General features: G+C 41.6%; 2 protein-coding genes across 6 annotated transcripts in view; one reads left to right on the forward strand and one right to left on the reverse strand.

The window, feature by feature from the left end:
* Nucleotides 1-388: 388 nt before the first annotated feature.
* Nucleotides 389-8,812, reverse strand: becn1 (beclin 1, autophagy related). Of its 3 annotated transcripts, none has more exons than XM_088623245.1 (12): nt 8,608-8,812; nt 7,709-7,751; nt 7,109-7,173; nt 5,990-6,048; nt 5,518-5,608; nt 4,865-5,001; nt 3,921-4,115; nt 3,191-3,337; nt 2,583-2,732; nt 2,281-2,341; nt 1,666-1,844; nt 389-1,201 (listed from the first exon to the last, which is right to left on the reverse strand). In XM_088623245.1, the coding sequence occupies exons 5-12, from the start codon at nt 5,605-5,607 to the stop codon at nt 1,033-1,035; spliced, it is 1,128 nt and encodes a 375-aa protein (XP_088479371.1). In that variant the 5' UTR covers nt 5,608; nt 5,990-6,048; nt 7,109-7,173; nt 7,709-7,751; nt 8,608-8,812; the 3' UTR covers nt 389-1,032. The 3 variants fall into 3 exon arrangements, with proteins under 3 accessions (XP_088479371.1, XP_088479369.1, XP_088479368.1); XM_088623243.1 differs by having other exon boundaries at nt 1,666-1,808; nt 7,618-7,751; XM_088623242.1 differs by having other exon boundaries at nt 7,618-7,751.
* A 1,482-nt stretch (nt 8,813-10,294) lies between these two features.
* LOC148638497 (breast cancer type 1 susceptibility protein homolog) overlaps nt 10,295-16,310 on the forward strand; it is a 49,390-nt gene continuing 43,374 nt past the window's right edge. The window contains exons 1-8 of one of the 3 annotated variants that reach the window (XM_088622719.1): nt 10,295-10,389; nt 11,023-11,121; nt 13,102-13,155; nt 13,547-13,627; nt 14,090-14,178; nt 14,460-14,608; nt 15,138-15,225; nt 15,983-16,022. In XM_088622719.1, the coding sequence (XP_088478845.1) occupies nt 11,042-11,121; nt 13,102-13,155; nt 13,547-13,627; nt 14,090-14,178; nt 14,460-14,608; nt 15,138-15,225; nt 15,983-16,022 (581 nt within the window). In that variant the 5' untranslated portion in view covers nt 10,295-10,389; nt 11,023-11,041. Of the gene's footprint in view, nt 10,521-11,022; nt 11,122-13,101; nt 13,156-13,546; nt 13,628-14,089; nt 14,179-14,459; nt 14,609-15,137; nt 15,226-15,982; nt 16,023-16,310 lie in introns of all 3 variants that reach the window. The other 2 variants (XM_088622721.1, XM_088622720.1) reach the window with 2 other exon arrangements.

Below are 16,310 nucleotides of genomic sequence, written 5' to 3' on the forward strand. Positions count from 1 at the left end.
ACATAAAAGTGACAAAATGATAGGTCATTATTATTTCCCAACTCACTCAGTGATTCCATCATTGCATCAACATCGGAGTACCGTGGTCATCCATGCCACACAATGACACGGCATGTATTCTAGTATTGGAACAAAATCAGGCTAAAACATTATTTACACTCAGGTGGAGTAAATCTGTAGTTCAGAGAAGTAGAGCTGATGAAGAACAGAAGAGCAAAACCTTTAGAGTGATTATGTTTGCACAAAACTGGTTCCTGGTGCTATTCACAGAGGTCTGTCCAGGAATGGCAGCCACAGGCTTCATGGGCATCACTGCCACTGAAAATACCTGCAGGGAAATTTAGTCTCCTCCTATTCAGTAACAAGTAAAATCCCCATAGCCTTCCAGTACATGAAATATAATTTATTAAGGTTGAAGTATTAATGGTTTTCTTTTCTGGATTCCTTTTTATTATGTAAAGGGATGGATCAATCTTTAATTTATTAAAATCATTTCAGCTGAATGAATACAGATGTAAATGATCGCTCCCCATACCGTTTTAAATTCTCAGTAGTTTCCTGAAGGGATAGGGTCATATTTCACTAATACAACCCCTATACAGTGTAACCCCTATCCAGTCTCATATACAGACCAGATTTGTAGAGAATAAATTCCATTAGAATGTCATTTTCTACAATGGGTAAGATATGTCAATCGATATCCCAGAACTTGAAACGTATTAGATTGAATTAAATTCATTCATGTTCATTTCCTGCTGTGGATGGGTTTCCCTGCTCTAGTCAATGCAGGTTAGAGCTCACTCCGGGCAGCAGCAGCAGGCTGTTGTACAGATGTGCATCTCTTACGGATTGCTAGCAGCTCGGAAAACATGTTTTATGGCAGATTTTATAACCGAGTAAAAATAAAAGTTCAAACTTCTGGATAAGGAGTAAACAAGTTCCATGAACTGTATGTAGTTGTCAAGATACAAAATCCTTTTGCAGCAATATTGGCAGCAATGTGGCATGTGAGTCCAAGGATGGAGTAATGGGTCACTTGTTATAGAACTGAGAGGACACCCAGGCAAGTCCCCATTTCAGGTTGGTAAGCATGAACTTGAGGGCTTTGGTCCACTGCTCCTCTGAGTTGAACTGGGTTTTGATGGAATAGGAGCCTCCACTCCCTCCCGTATCTTCAATTTTTCCTTTTTCCACATCCATCCTGTGGCAGGAAGAAGACAGTTTTACTTCACAATGATGTGACCCCTTCCAAAGGTTTACAGCTCAAATGGGTCAGGCAGACATGGGCTGGCAGGGCCAACGTAATTCTATTGACTCTAGTTTTGTTATTGTGAAGCTGTGCCACACTTCTTCATGCATTTGCAGGTATTATTGTAAAACCTGACCTTGTGTCAAGTGCCAAAGATCTGCGAGATATACTTCTTACATGAACCAGAATCCTTATTTTTGCTCTAATCCTCAATCTTATTGTAACCCTAACGTGTGGAACTGCACAAGGTATTGAATCAGAATTCATCATGAAGTTGCAGCCATTATTTTGTCATGTATCTGGATTAAAAAAAAGACAAACTGTCTTCAATCAGAATTTGTCACAAAATGACATGAACTGCAGTTCTTAGGGGCTAACAGGACAGGCCTTGCTCCTCAATCAGCTAGGCTACTTGCCTGTAGGGCAGACAGAAACCTGTGTCCCCTTTCTCCACTTCTTCCTTAAACTGCTGCACGCAGTCCAGGAAGGCCACCATGGCGTGGTCAAACTTGTTGTCCCAGAAAAAGCGCAGGCCTCCAGAGCAGTAGAGTGGAAGCTCCTGCAGGCCCAGGGAGAGGAAAGACTCATTCAGGTGCTGCTGAAAGGTCACAAGTCACTAAAGACACAGCACCGGCTTCAGGTCAAACGTCAGAATACAGAATTGTTATTACAATTGTTATTGTTTTTTCAACAATAACAAGAAGAGGTTATTCTCAAACTCTTTGTAGTTACAAACTCTTATGGTAACATTTCTGTGAGTCATGTAGGCATGACTGTTCATTCAGATCAAGGATAGCAAAACCCACAGACTGGCAGTTGGTCTCTGCAAACTCCTCCAGGCAAACTAATGAAGTAATAGAGGTCTTTGTAATAATGTAAAACAGAATCTGCTGTTTGCTTCTTTTCTGACCACTGGGAAAGCTGCTTTTTTATTTTGTAAAACACTTGACCAATTTTCAACAACAAGGGCAAGACCATATACTGCATCCTGAAGTCAATCAAAGGCTGTAAACACAAGACAGATCCATTACCTTAGACTTATCCGAGAGTGACTCCAAATATGAGTGATTGCCATACGGGACCAGACGATATCTGTGGAAAGAAATTGTACTTATAACTTGCCACGGAGTTAAGAGATTTCAAATATTTCTTAAGGTATGCATCCTTTCAGGACAACTGTACTACTACCTTCAGTAAACAGAATTTCTTGTTAATACATATGGGGAGATGCACCATATCTGAATTAGAAATAAAAATGAAGTAAAACAGTTTTTGCATGACAGGCTCCTGATTTCACATAGCACCCCGCAAGTGACTGCACAGGGATCCCCACCTCTGGAAGCGCAGGCCCATCTTGTTGGCCAGGGCGTGAAGAAGCAGAACGGTCTGTCCCCAGGCTGCATTGATCTCGTTCCACTCGACGGGAACGCTGGGCAGCCGACCCAGACGGAAGTTATTGATTGTCCCGAACTGGCCACTGTGCCTGCAGGCAGGAAGGGAGAGACAATGACGAGGAAAAATAACACTACTGTGTGCCAAATTACAGCACAGAGCTGGGGCCTCTTATATAGGTGACAGAGTCTATTCAATTAAAAATGGCGTTGGCACTCCAATCTGAGTTTCAGGAAAACAAAGGAATTCAGCGTTCTTGAAGAGGTGCCAGCTCAATAACCATTTAATGTTTCAGTAAAGACTGATATTATTATAAGAATCAACTGTACATGGCAACTTTCATTTTACATTATATGTAAATTACACTGTAAAATAAAATAAAAGATCTAGGTATACAGAAATTAAAACAGTAAATTAAACAATTAAAAGCTAAAGTACAAAGGTGAGTTTTAAGATGGGATTTGACAGTGCTAAATAGCAAGATCTGATATGGGATGGGAAGATCCAGTTCCCAGTCTCAGATCAACAGAACAGGAAGCGCAGTCTTACCAGATGTGGAAGGTGGCATTGAAGACGTTGGTTTTCTTTAGCTTGTCCAGCTGGATCTGGGCGTAGCGCATCTGGTTGTCCACACTCTTCAGCTCATCATCCAGCTCCAGCTGCTGCCTCTTGAACTCGCTGTACTCCTTCTGGTATCTGTAGGGGCAGCAGTGGCAGGGAGAGGGACAGGCCAGGGACATCAGGCTTGTCAGTATTCTACCGTGCATGTTCTGTATGAACAGATGTGTGCTTACGCAGTCTCATGTCAGTGCAGCAGTACAGTATCTTAATCATGCTTATTCAAAATAATTTGTTCAACCCACTGGGAAAAGACCCCAGGGCAGACCTAGGACATGCTGGAGGGATTATACCCCTTTCTCCAGAAGGAGCTGGAGACTGCTGCTGGGGAAGGGAAGTCTGGTCTGCTCTGTTCAGCCTGTTACCACTGTGACCCTCACCAGGAGTAAGCGGCTTTTGAAAATGATGATGACAATCAAGCTTCATACTGGCAACAAATTTAAGGGTGCTGTGAAACAAACAGTAATTTAAAAATTGTCCAGGAAATTGTTGCCTATGTGTTGTTAAAGCATAAAGGTTTTGGGGAACTTCAGCACATATCATCATCTAAAAAAGGCAAAGTAGTAATAAGAGCCCGACCAGCCCTGAACAGCATGCGTTTTGAGCAGAAGCAGCTGCAGCAGTTTCTGGTGCCCCTGTGTGCATCAGGCTGCTTACTCACTGCTGCTCCTCTCGCTCCAGCTCCTCTGTGTGGGCTCGTCCCCGGGCAAGCTCTTCCGCCACAGTCTTGCGCTGGCCCTCGATAGTCTCCAGCTCCTGGATCAGCTGCTCCTCCTCGGCGCTCAGCTTCCTCAGCTCTGCCAACAGGGAGCCCTCCTCTTCCTCCCTCATCTGAGACAGCAGCTCCAGGCAGTTCCTGATGGGACACAGGCTTCAGCTGAGAATCCACAACCATTTTAAAAAACAAATGCACTTTGGGGTTGAAGGACTCCTCCCCCAGAGCAAAGGGGTTCCTCTTCTTTTGTTTAGAATTTTCAGGCAAACTGTTAAAAATTGGCAGGAGTTCAGCTGGAGTATGGTACCAGTGCAAAAATCATTTGCATGAAATAAGAAGAGGTTACAAAGGAAAGAAGATGATTTGGCTCATCTCGTTCATTTGGTTTTTAAGAGCTAACTGATCCTATGATTTTAAATTTCAACGTGATCTATTACAGGCCAGGCTTCAACAACATGGCTTGTTGTAGACTCTTACAACCTTTTGTGTAAAGAAATGTTTCATGTTCTTAGCTAAATATACTTATCCATATTTATTATTAATTAGTTCAGGTTTGCCCATTTTATGAACATTCAGAATTTGCCAGTCGATGGGTATTTCCACTGTGTTGAGTATGAAGAGCTTTGCTAACTACCTCTAAACAGCATTTGCAGTTTCCTTAAATTAAACTGGAAAAAATACCTCAGGGTTGGGAGATTTCTTTTCATGAGCTGTTAACAACCTTCTTCTATCTTTCTTCTTACAAAGAAATCTGGATTTGTGAGTAGTGATTTGCATGAGAGTGATCGTTTTACTTTACTCTGGGTCTTCTTTTGCTAGGCCAGCTCCGAAGATTAGGCCAAAAACATGCCAGATCCCCACTGGCTCTGCATCAGGAACAGAGCACTCACTTGTAATTCTGGCACTCATTCTCAGTGATGTTGAGCTGGGAGTCCAGGTGGTCTAGCAGTGTGTCAGTACACTCCTCACACAAGGGGTGGTCCACATCCGTCTGGCCAGACATGATGTCGAACAGATCACTGGTCACCTGAGAGCAGCAGGGAAAGAAGCAGAGAACAAGCATAGCTTACATACCTCTCTGCAGACAGGTGCAGAGTGATGCTTCTGAAATGAGGACTAAGATCCCACCACAGATGTATATCTTGCTAAAAACACATTTATACAAACAGAGGATTAAACTTTTCCATAATTTAGCCAGTTTTTTTTCTACTGTTGATCAGAGAGAAGTAAAAATATTTTATATAAATTTAACTGTAACAGCACACTCCAGTGTTTACTGACGGCACAGGAAAAGGTTTTATGTCTACTGACTCAAAGTTAATGGAAAACTGACTTACACAAATCTTGTTCTTGAATTGTGGGAGGAATGGAGCCTAGAGTTGGTATATGAAATAAACTAGCCATTTTGTTAAATGGACAGTTTTGAGAACTGTCAAGAAAGAGCCAGAACAGATTCCAGGATCTAATATGTAAGAATAAACAATTGAGCTGAGCAACTTTCTCCCCTCTCACCTTTGACCTTTCTTATGGTCTGAACTGTTACCTTCAATCGCCGGCTCAGGTTCTCCATGGTGCCACCATCAGAAGCCTCCCCAATCAGAGTGAAGCTGTTGGCACTCTCTGTAGACAGCATTCTGGACCACAGGAAAGACAGTCACATATTCACCAAAGTACCACAGCACTCTCCCAATTTTAAACCATGGATTTCTCTGGATCCTTCAATAAACCAGCTTCTGGATGAACTAGATACAAGAATGAGAAAGACAGGCTGAATGGCCGTTTCCTTTCTACTGTATGCTCTTATTTGACTAAATGTGGGACAAAGACAGACTACACAATGTAAACCATTTGTGCACTCAGGATACAAAAAGATCATTTTTAGTAGGATTCGAAAAACTTTGAGCCTTTTCCTTTGCAGTGAACATCCAACATCATTAATCTAAATGGAAAGATGGTCTAGAGTGCAGCTGACAGCAGAATGAAGGCACACGCAGTATAAAGGTGGGCTAGCTCACCGAGCAGGAGGGATGTACTTCCTGGATACTCCATCTTGCTTGCTTTCCACAAATGTCTCCTGAAAACAAGCACAGAGTCCGCTGCATATTCATCGTGAATTACAAAGTGAAAAGACAAAACACTTTTCAAAGAGAACCATTAAGTAAACGGTGTATATATATATATCATGTTAAAAACTGAACACCAGATCTAACTAGTTATGCAAAAAATGACTGGGGGCTGAAAGCTTGGTGCAGAAAATGGGTTCGGGACTATTGGACTCAGGGGATCTGCTGGGACAAGAGGAGCCAACAGACAGGTGGAGAGGCAGCAAAGCACCAGGAAGCGCAGTGGAGAAGAGGAGTATTTACATGAGGAACAGGGGGCAACAGGCCAACCCTGGTGGGATCAGGAAAAGCCAGCAGAGCAGTATCGGCAAACTTAAAACCAGTAATACAATACTACTGAAGTTCAATGGTTGGAGAAGAAGAATTAAACCCAAGGCTACTGCATTAACAAGGAACTATGACATCATTGGAATAATCAAAACACAACTAAGGAAGGATGAATATCAAATTAATGGCAACACATTGTTTCCAAAAGACAGGCTGGACAGAAGCCTGGGATTTGGGTGATATATATATATAAAATTAACTAGTTAATTAACAAATTAACAAACTTAGCCGACAAACACAAAACACAAATTCTAAGGGCCTAACAGGTGAATGTCACAGATTTTAATAGACTGGGAAAGAGTACATAAGAGCAAAAGTGGCTGTTTGCTCTGAGACTCAGCCAAGGAAAGTCTTTGAAGAAATTTGCCTAAAATCACATTCAATCACAGAACCTTTTGAACTATGACACACTGTAAACTGTTGCAGGGACCGACCGAAAACATGCATACACTCTTCCATGCAGGTATGGCACAGCACCCATTCAGCTAATATTTATTTTTTACATCTCTGGCTAGAAATATTAATGCCAAACCTGTTCTCCAAATATTCAATGGCTTTTCTTTAAAAAAAAGCAGCACAAACAGTAGCTTCTCGGCTACTTAACTAAAAATCACTCACAATAATCTGACCAACCACTTCTCGTTTGCTTCCATTCTTACATCTTTTAAACAACGCTGAACCCACCTTTGGTACATTGTCATCCCCGCTGCTTTCATCAGGTTTTATATGGGTTACAGTGACTAATGGAGCTGGAAACAACAAGCAAAACATCAGCTTAATTTCTGAACAAACACTGTCTGTATTTTACTTCTGCACAGAGCACAGAGCTGAAGTTGTTATAGTTAGTCTTTTCTCAACCACTTTCTAGTATCTAAGAGGCTAGCAACCTCTTTGTGCTCTCTCCTTTCAATGAGAGGTGAAGCGCAGGTTGTTTTGTAATGGTTGTGACTCAGCAGCGTGTAGTATCATTCACCTCCAGTTCATGTTAGTTTGAATAAAAGCATTTGCTGCTTAATATCAATAAATACATGGATTATTGTGTTTGTCTCCTCCAACATGAGTCACAGAATAAAATCAATGAAAATTAACATTTTCAAAGAAAATAATCCTTTAAAGATGGGAATATCATAGAAACTTCTTTTTATGTCATAAATCATTTAGTACAAACAGCCTCTGACCATCAGTAAGGTTACCTATGAGCTCCTGGATGGTGACTTTGTCCAGCACGTTGAAGGAAGTGTCCAGTTTCAGAGGCTGGCTGCACCTCTGACACACAAAGCTCACCTGCATTGTAGAGCTGGAAGATTTGGAGGCCTCCATTGCTGTGCTGCAGTAATAATAAGAATAAGAATTTTTAGCACTGGTTGGCTATCCAATGAAACGCATCCTTGCACTTCTGGGCTTGGCTAAAATCTTATTTGCTTAAGTAATGCATCAGCCACATCAGTTTGGAAGACCTTGATTTCAATATACTCGGTATTCGTCATTTACCCAGGTTTTTCTATTTTTTTCCCCACTACCTATATGTTAAATGTACAAATATTGTAGCCGCGTACATTGCAAACCTAGTAGATCTGGATAGCGGGAAAAAACATTCTAAGTGATACAATTTACACTTTTACAATATCATTGAACCCTTTTAGAAATCACAACCATGATTAATCGGCATGTGGAATGGTACTCGAGCACAGCTTCATGCTATTATAAAACCATTTCATGTATAGAAAAAAAGACCACTGACAATACTGCAATAGTGAAACAACAGAACAACAGTATTCTGTTGTCGAATATTCTCACTATGCAACAAACATTTCTTGCTATAACTCAATCTTACAACTTATATTACCCACCGAGCCATATGCCGTTTATAATATTTAAAGCTTAGAGAACTAATTTTAAACGAATTACACCTGGAGAATCACAACAGATCAAGGGGCTTACAGTAAGTGCTGTGGTCATGCATTAATTCAGCGAATGCTTTCGGATATTTTGCCTGTATTTTCATAGTATTCACAACTCTTACGTCGTGAATTATACTGAAATACTCACTGTCGTCGCTGTATTTAGCACACAGATTGCAGATTATTCGCCTTAAGGTCTCTGTGTCTGGGAAAAGCACTGTCGCGGCTTCAAAACTCACTTCCTGCACTGAACAACAACAATCACACCCTGGCCAGCCTTACCCTTCTTATAGTAGCAGGGGATCACTGTCATGTAGATCCAATAATGGCACGTCCGTTATGACAACATATGAAAACCCACAAATGTTTTATAATTACAAAAATAAATAAATCGCTAACAGTTTGACAACAGACAGCAGTTTGCTTTCCCTTTTCTGCAGCCCCGGACTTCCGTCTTCTCCGTGTTTTCCAGGAAATGACGACACGGTTCCGGGCACGTGCGAATGTTGAGCTGGTCGTGAGCGCTGTCTGCTGTCTGCGGTGGAGAATAAAAACTAAAGCCTCGTACAATGTACACGTGAATAAAAACAGGCGAAAATATTCTGAACATTACCCCCATAATAGAAAACCTCTGTCATTCCTATTACATTCAACTCTTATACACGATAGTTCTTCGGATATTCGTACGGAATGCAGCGAGGATGCTGCTAGAAATGTAGCTATAAAGTATATACGCTATATAATATATATAATGTACCTATATAAAACATTACTTATATGCATTTCTAAAACAAAAGTACCCTACGTATTTAAACTGCTCGTCAGCGTGCTTTGGCTGCAAAAGAACAAGTGGCGATTAATTCCACAAAATACACAAGACAAGCGACGCCCGTCGAATGCGAAACGCTCTTGATGGACAATGATGATGCCTGTTAAAGGATACAGAAATAATTGTGCCCTAAAGCTCTGGAGCTCCCTCCCCGAGCACATCAGAGAGTCTCCCACTCTAAGCTCCTGCAAATCCAGACTCAAAACCTTCTTCTTTAGAAGAGCTTTTACTGAACGGGATCTGTTCTTTACCCCTCTGCTCCTGCTGTATTCACCCTGCGCCTCTCAGCTGGCAGCCCACGGAAGCCCAGCAGTGTGAGCCTGGCCAGTACCTGGGTGGGAGACCCCTGGAGAAGCTGAGGCTGCTGCTGGGAGAGGTGTTAGTGGGGTCAGCAGGGGGTGCTCACCCTGCGGCCTGTGTGGGTCCTAATGCCCCAGTTTAGCGACGGGGACACTAAACTGTAAAAAGGCGCCATCCTTCGGATGAGACGTAAAACCAAGGTCCTGACTCTCCACGGTCATTAAAAATTAAAAACACCCGGAGTGTTTCTCAAGAAGAGTAGGGGTGTTACCCCGGTGTCCTGGCCAAATGTCCCCCTGGTCTTTACCAGTCATGGCCTCCTAGTAATCCCCATCTCGGAACTGGCTTCATCGCTCTGCTCTCCTCCCCAGTGAGAGCTGCTGTGTGCTGAGCGCACTGGCGCATCATCCAGGTGGGGCTGCACACTGGTGAGGGTGGAGGCGAGCCCCGTGACCCTTAAAGCGCTTTGAGTGCAGTGTCCAGAAAAACACCATATAAGTGTAAAGGATTATTATTATTATTATTATTATTATTATTATTATTATTATTAACCCCATCTACTGTCTCCTCTCACTGTGTATTATGTATTATGTATTTTTTTTATTTTATTGTTGTTGTCGTTCTGTAAAGCGCTGTGAGAAGCCACCTTTAAAGGCGCTATATGAAATAAAGTTGTTTATTATTATTTAATAATGAACGGGGATCCCGCGCACCGGGGCAGGGCGCCTGAACGTGCAAACGGGATGAAACGCTGGGGGTGCACACAGTGCTGCAGACCCACGGCCACGGCCACTGGCACGAGCAGCAGAGCGAGCCGGAGCCGCGGCGCGCGGGGCGGTGCGCCAGCCCGGAGTCCTCGCGCGAGCCGGGTCACGTGGCCCCCGGATGCGGGAAAATCGGAAGGAGAGAGTGGCGCGCGGCTTGCAGCTGCAGAGGTAGTGTTGATGTTTGTCATCGCGATCGAGCAGCATGGGGTCTGATTGTTTACATATCATTCATATTTAGGAACGTTATTTGCCCGATTGTGTTGTTTCCGTTGGTATAAGGGTAAAAAGAAATGACACTGGTGAGTTATTTACGCGCCCGGTGGGACACAAGGCGAAAATGCGATCAGACCTCATTCAAAACAGTTTCCTGTCGCTGTAGAGTTCATGCTCGTTATATATTTGCTATTAAAAGGTGCTCTCTGTTATAATTCTGTTATGCTTGATGTCGACTTAGCCAGCTGGGTGTCAGTCTTATGTTCATAAATATGATACAAATATTAGTTCCGGAGAAGTTTACTGCAAGTTAAAAAGAAACAGGAATTTGCTGGAGTAGAAGACGGAACAGCACGGCCCGCCAGTAAAACAATACACGTTTCGTATTAATGGCTGAGCAGCTTTAAGGCACTTGAGAAAAACATTTTGGTTGTGAGAGCCAATTACGATCCTGCTTTCATTAACCCGTTCCGTGCTGCAACTGTGTGTGCAGAACTGAAAATGGCCCGGAGTGACAGGTTTGGTTTTTTACAGCGTTGCTTTGGAGACAGAATAACCCAATTGCTCTGTATGAACACTTTCCTCCAGCTTGTTGCAGAAGTAGTCAATGGCGGCTCCGACATGCAAAGTTGAAGATGTCAAGCAAGTGGTGTCAATGATACGCAGGAACCTGGAGTGCCCTATTTGGTGAGTGGGACTGGGCCCTCCTGTGAGATCAGGGTCATTAGAGTGGGCTATAGAGTGGTCACTCAGGGCAGGGCACCACCATTCCTGGAGAGCTGGGCTCCTTGAGGTATGTGTGGTAAATCAGCACAGCCGTTTGAAATTGAGTTGCTAAAATCTGAGCCAGAAAGTAAGCTAGAAATACATGCTGCACTCAAGTGCTCGAGTTGCCCACCTTTGACCTAAAAGCTCAGCCCTCCATTTTCAAAGCAAATGTGTTGCCCAGTGTGTTTTTTCCCTTTTGAAATCACTTCTGTAGTGACAAGGTAGAGTTGCAAACTTTATTTAAAAAAAATGTTAACAAGCCCTGCTGGAGAACTGGAACAAACCACCACAATATGCATTTCATGGCTCAGAAAACTAGATGAATGATGAACAGGCAGGAGCAGGAGGCATCCTGCTGGTAGATACAGGACCATATTAACATTCCTTGACCAATAAGGTGCACAGGCTGTGTGGAGGTTGTAGTTGGATAAGCTGCAGCACATATCTGCTCTTTACTGAAGGCTGACTCACAGGATCCCACTGCTGGACACTGGGCTGTGCCACACCCCATAACTGTGAGCTGTCACACCAGGAATCAATCTGCTTTTTCTTTTTAAGGTCACCAGCATGTCCTTCTGCAAGTTTCTCCCTTGTAGTTGGATGGAGTACAGTGAATGTAAAAAAAATTAAAGATTATAAATGAGAGGGGCCATTCAGCCTGACAAGGTTGCTAGTATCTGTGATCAATGGTCTCTTCTTATTTATAACCTTTCTTGGGATGTTCTCGCATCCAGACATTTCTCGAGCCAAGCTGTCAGTTTTTGCAACACAGCTGGCTAGTTCCATACACCTGCCACCCATTGTGTAAAGTGTTTCATGTTCTCACTTTAAAATGCAGTCCCGCTTATTTTTCTTATTTGTGTCTTCTGTATTTTTTCTTCTTCTGTGTCTTCACCAAGTGAAGATGATGTAGTGCATATCGATTCAGGGCCGCTATCCCTGAATATCAGAGTGGTAACTGATACACTCTCTGTGTCTGACTTTCTAAATGAGATTAATGGAAATACCAACCTGATGCAGGCTTCTATTGATTTTTAATTCCCTGTCCTCTCCTGTGCTGATTGCTATGAAATTGCTGCTTTACAAAGTCATTGCTGCACTTCCTGTCCACATTCATTTGTGAGCTTTGACTGTGCAATTTGGGAATGGACATTAGCCTGGTTTCTTTCCAAGAAAAGCCTGGATAAGATCCTTAGATCAATTATCTGCTAACTGCAAAACAAGATGGGCTGAATGGTGTCTTCTTGTTTATATCCTTTCTTATGTTCTGGAGGTTGACCCATCTTTTGTACTTTCCCATTTAATAGGGTTAGTGTTAAAAGTGAGTTCTAATTGAATGCATCTTAAATTGTCACCTTGCTGCTTTTAAAAAAATTGTATGCTTGTAGACATGCCAGTTTTTCCAGAGGCAAGTACAAATTACAGAGCAAAACACAAAAGAAATAAAACATCTCCATATTTTAAATATAATTTTCATATTTTTGTTGATGAAATGTCTCTAGTATACCTTCAACATCTCTAGTAAATAAATGTGTAAATAGCATTTATTAGATGTAGATTTTTTTCCTGTTTGGTTTCAAACAAGAAATTCATCTACCAGACCTCCCTTAAATTTCCTTAGACCACTGTTTGAAGCAGTTCTGGGTGTTAATACCAGTGTCTTTCTCATAGCAGTGTCATATACACGCCCTTTCATAGGTAACACAATTTGTAAATCAAGACCCATTAATTCAGAATTTCTTATACTTTTATGTAAACATTGTAAGATACAACCTCCAAATGAGAGAAAAGTGCTCTAACATTCTGAAAAGAAATTACTAACGTTGAGGTTGAAAAATGGCCACAGTTCACTGTTCTGGGGATAATTTGGAAATATAACCCCCTTCTTTCTGTTTTCAGCCTGGACTTATTGAGAGACCCGGTTTCTACAAGATGTGACCACCAGTTTTGCAGGTGAGGAGCAACAGCATTTGTAGCATTTGTTTAAATAAAATATTGCCGCTTTTTATAATCTTGAATTATAACTTTTGAACTTTTTCAGTCAATTAACAGTATGCATTTGCCAGAACTAGTCTTCCTATTTTTTACTTATTATGTGGCAGACCTGCTTCAGTTGTTAATGTCATTGAACAACATTGGGTAGAATGCAGATTTCTATCTCAGTTTTCCTGAAAGGTTCAGACTTCGGTGGTAAACTAGTCCAATACTTAAAGTATTGTTGTCCCATCCAGTGTAAATATATAACATCAATCTACCGAATCCCACAGCGGATGTGATTTGATTGGCTGTGGCAGTGTGCAGCAGAGTCACTCTGGTTCTGAGTTTATCTGGTTGTTTTGTGCAGGATGTGCATGCTGAAACACCTGAGTGGAAGCAAGAGGGCTGGGGCACAGTGCCCGCTCTGCAAGGCTGAAGTCACTAAAAGGCGAGTTGTGCTGTTTACTTAGTTCTTACAACAGTTTTACTAAAATAACAGTTTTTACATATGATTTAACTCCTAATAATTTCTTTTTTTTTGTGCAGTTCTACAAATATTTGCCATGCTAGATGCCCGTTATAATTTATAATTGTTTTTCATTTTATCTGCTGTCTACAATTTTAATTTTTACCTTAGCTGGACATGCCCATTTGCACACTTAAACAATACACCTTGCTTACATCTCTGGTTTTGATGCATAACTAAAAGATCTCCAGTTTTATTCTTTATTATTTCCCTTAATTTCTTTGAAGGTGATCTTATCACATTCCATTGTATTTCCATTGTATAAATTAACCCATATTTGAAGATTAAACAATTAACTTCCAAGCCACGTTGGTTGCCGTGAATTGGAGAGAAGCTACCACCATTGAGACGCTTACTTGCTGTTTGTTTTTCTGTTTTCTGCAGAAGCTTGCAGGACAGCTCTCGTTTTAAACAGCTTGTGGAGGCCCTGCAGAGAACTATCCATGCTTTTGAGCAGGACACTGGGACGAAGTGTGAGTGGGGCTGTCTTTCCTAGGAAGTGTAGTGGAATATCACTGTCTGGGGTACAGTGACATCGTGTGGTCCTGTGTCCACAGGGCACGTTGTTTGCTGGTCTTCATGAAGCTGTAGCAATCAAGTGTTGTTTGTGCTAAAATTATTGCTTTTCAATAAGCCCCTGTGATAAGTAAACCACAGCTCCACAAGGTTGTTGTAGAACTTACTTCGTTGTCAACTGAAAAATAACAAAAACACAGCGGTGATGTTGGCCCAACTTGTTTTTTTCCTGTCTTAGTTTTCACCAGCCCCAGGATATTGATTTCTGCTCCTGAAACAAAACGTTGTGAAGAATTGTGGGAAGAGAAGGGTGCTCCGCAGAGCCCGGTCGGCAGGAACAGGGCAAAGAGAGCCACTGCAAGTAAAGCTTCTAAAAGACCAGAGGGGGTATGCTCTTGCCTTCTCCCATTTCTAAATCCTCTGTAGAGATGCAAAAAGTCACAGCGTAGTTCAGCGAATGTTTGAAATGATTTTTAATTTGTGGTGAAAAGGGCCTTTTCTGGGGAGCACCAAAGAAGAGACATGCGGGCCGAATCCAAGCTGTGTTGCAGAAGGTTTTATAGTCTGAGTACAGCTCATTATCAGGAAATTTGTGTTTAGAAGTGTCCGTTACATAAACAGTAGAACTATACACAATACTTCTACACATGACCCAATGACTATTTCTGATAACCTTGCCTTTCACATATTTCTGAAATGTTGTCACATAAAGCAGTGTCAGTGTCTGTTTAAAATGCACTCAAGGCAGAGAAAGAATGGCCCCACGTCAGGCCAGGTTTCTACAGTCTTTTACCTTCTATTTCTCACACTTCCCATCCTGTTGTTTTTTACTGCTCCAATTTGGAGAAACTTCAGTCAGAAGAACGTCAAGCTTGGAACTGGACCTGCAGCTGACAGTCTTGTGTTCTCCCTTCAGGAAGTACAGCCTGCCGCTAGCCGTGGTCAGGACGTTTCTGGGACAAGTAAAAAGCAGGCACAGGGGAGTCTCTTGCCATTGCAGCTCGGTAGGCAGATATTCTTTCCATCATACTCTCTTCCTTTACTTCTCTTATCATTGTGTGTAGTATTGTAAGCCTTGAAGCAAAAACAATAGTCTGTGAAATTAAATAAAAACATTGGCAAAATCTAAAGTTTAAAGTTAGCATTAAAAAGTGGTTAGTGTTTCTACCCTGCAGCTCTGGGTTCCTGGACTCAGTTCTGGCATCGTCTGTGTGGAGTTTGCATGTTCCTCTCCCGTCTGCTTGGGTGCTTTCCCTGTGTTCCGATTTCCTCTCATCTCATAGAGACAGGCTAAGTGTTGTCATTAATCTTTTTAAATTTAGTGTGTTCTGTCATGGACAGTCATGGATAAGGGAACACGTGATAAAAAAGCATTTATTCTGACTGTTTATGCAGTTTGACATTTCTCATTGGAAAACATTATGAAGTACGAATAGGAACTAAAAATGTTGTAGTAGATACTATTATGCAATTACAAGGCTTAGTAAGATTGCTTCCATTTTAAGCAACTCTTGAGAAATAGCAATATTGATAAAATTGTTTAAAGAGAAAAGTGGAGGTTGCTTGCTGAATTTGAACCCTGTTGTATCTACTGGGGTTCAAGTTGTTATATTAAATTAAAATATATCAGATATTCTCACTGATCTTTGTAGTACAGAATTGGCGATGGAGCTGTGCTATTTTTGGTCATCTTATTTAGGTGAGTAAAACTTTTGTTTTTTTATTCACAAACTATACTGAGTACCTTTTCTTTCTGTTTAGACTTCTCAGAAGTGCTCTTGGAGCAGAAAAATGGAATGGGGTAAGAAAGATTGTTTAATCCTATTACTCTGGGGTGTTAATAAAAAAATGACTTTGCTTAGCTGCTGGATATTTTATGATTGCTACAGTCTTCAGCCAAATTTTATATTTTGATTTTGCTTCTCCAGTTATCATTTCCTTCACTGCAGTATTAAATAACTGCATTTCAGTCTGTTTTAATGTATTTCTGCATCTTTACAAAGTTGTACCAGTAGGTTCAGAGAGAAAATGATTAAAGTGCACAAGGTTCACAAAATCATGAGTGCAGGATCAAGTTTAACGTGCAGCT

The sequence above is a fragment of the Lepisosteus platostomus genome, chromosome 28 (genome assembly GCF_059453375.1).
Source record: "Lepisosteus platostomus isolate fLepPlt1 chromosome 28, fLepPlt1.hap1, whole genome shotgun sequence".
In the NCBI taxonomy this organism is placed as follows: domain Eukaryota; kingdom Metazoa; phylum Chordata; class Actinopteri; order Semionotiformes; family Lepisosteidae; genus Lepisosteus; species Lepisosteus platostomus.